At 63.9% G+C, this 216-nt stretch overlaps 1 protein-coding gene across 1 annotated transcript in view; it reads left to right on the top strand.

Moving 5' to 3' along the window:
- CCDC25 (coiled-coil domain containing 25) overlaps positions 1 to 216 on the top strand; it is a gene marked incomplete at its 3' end in the record, with an annotated part of 14,200 nt that overhangs the window by 2,666 nt on the left and 11,318 nt on the right. The window contains exon 4 of the mRNA XM_017734820.1: positions 59 to 210. Within this exon, the coding sequence (XP_017590309.1) occupies positions 59 to 210 (152 nt within the window). The remainder of the gene's footprint in view (positions 1 to 58; positions 211 to 216) is intronic.

The following is a 216-nucleotide window of genomic DNA, read 5'->3' as shown; positions in this document are numbered from 1 at the left end:
GATTGCCTGGGGGGGCTCGGGAATTCTGGGATTCTCTGACTCCCGTTCCCATTCCCAGATGAGGACCTGATCAAGTACGGCTGGCCCGAGGACGTTTGGTGGGTGCCGGGAATTCCCGGGAATGCCGGGAATGATGGGATGGGAGCCCCTCGGGATCAGGAACCCCTCGGGATCGGGAGCCCCTCGGGATCTGGAGACCCGCCGGATCTTGGACCC

The sequence above is a fragment of the Corvus brachyrhynchos genome, unplaced genomic scaffold (assembly GCF_000691975.1).
Source record: "Corvus brachyrhynchos isolate BGI_N302 unplaced genomic scaffold, ASM69197v1 scaffold420, whole genome shotgun sequence".
NCBI classification, from domain to species: domain Eukaryota; kingdom Metazoa; phylum Chordata; class Aves; order Passeriformes; family Corvidae; genus Corvus; species Corvus brachyrhynchos.
This window is presented reverse-complemented; position numbering and strand designations above follow the sequence as displayed.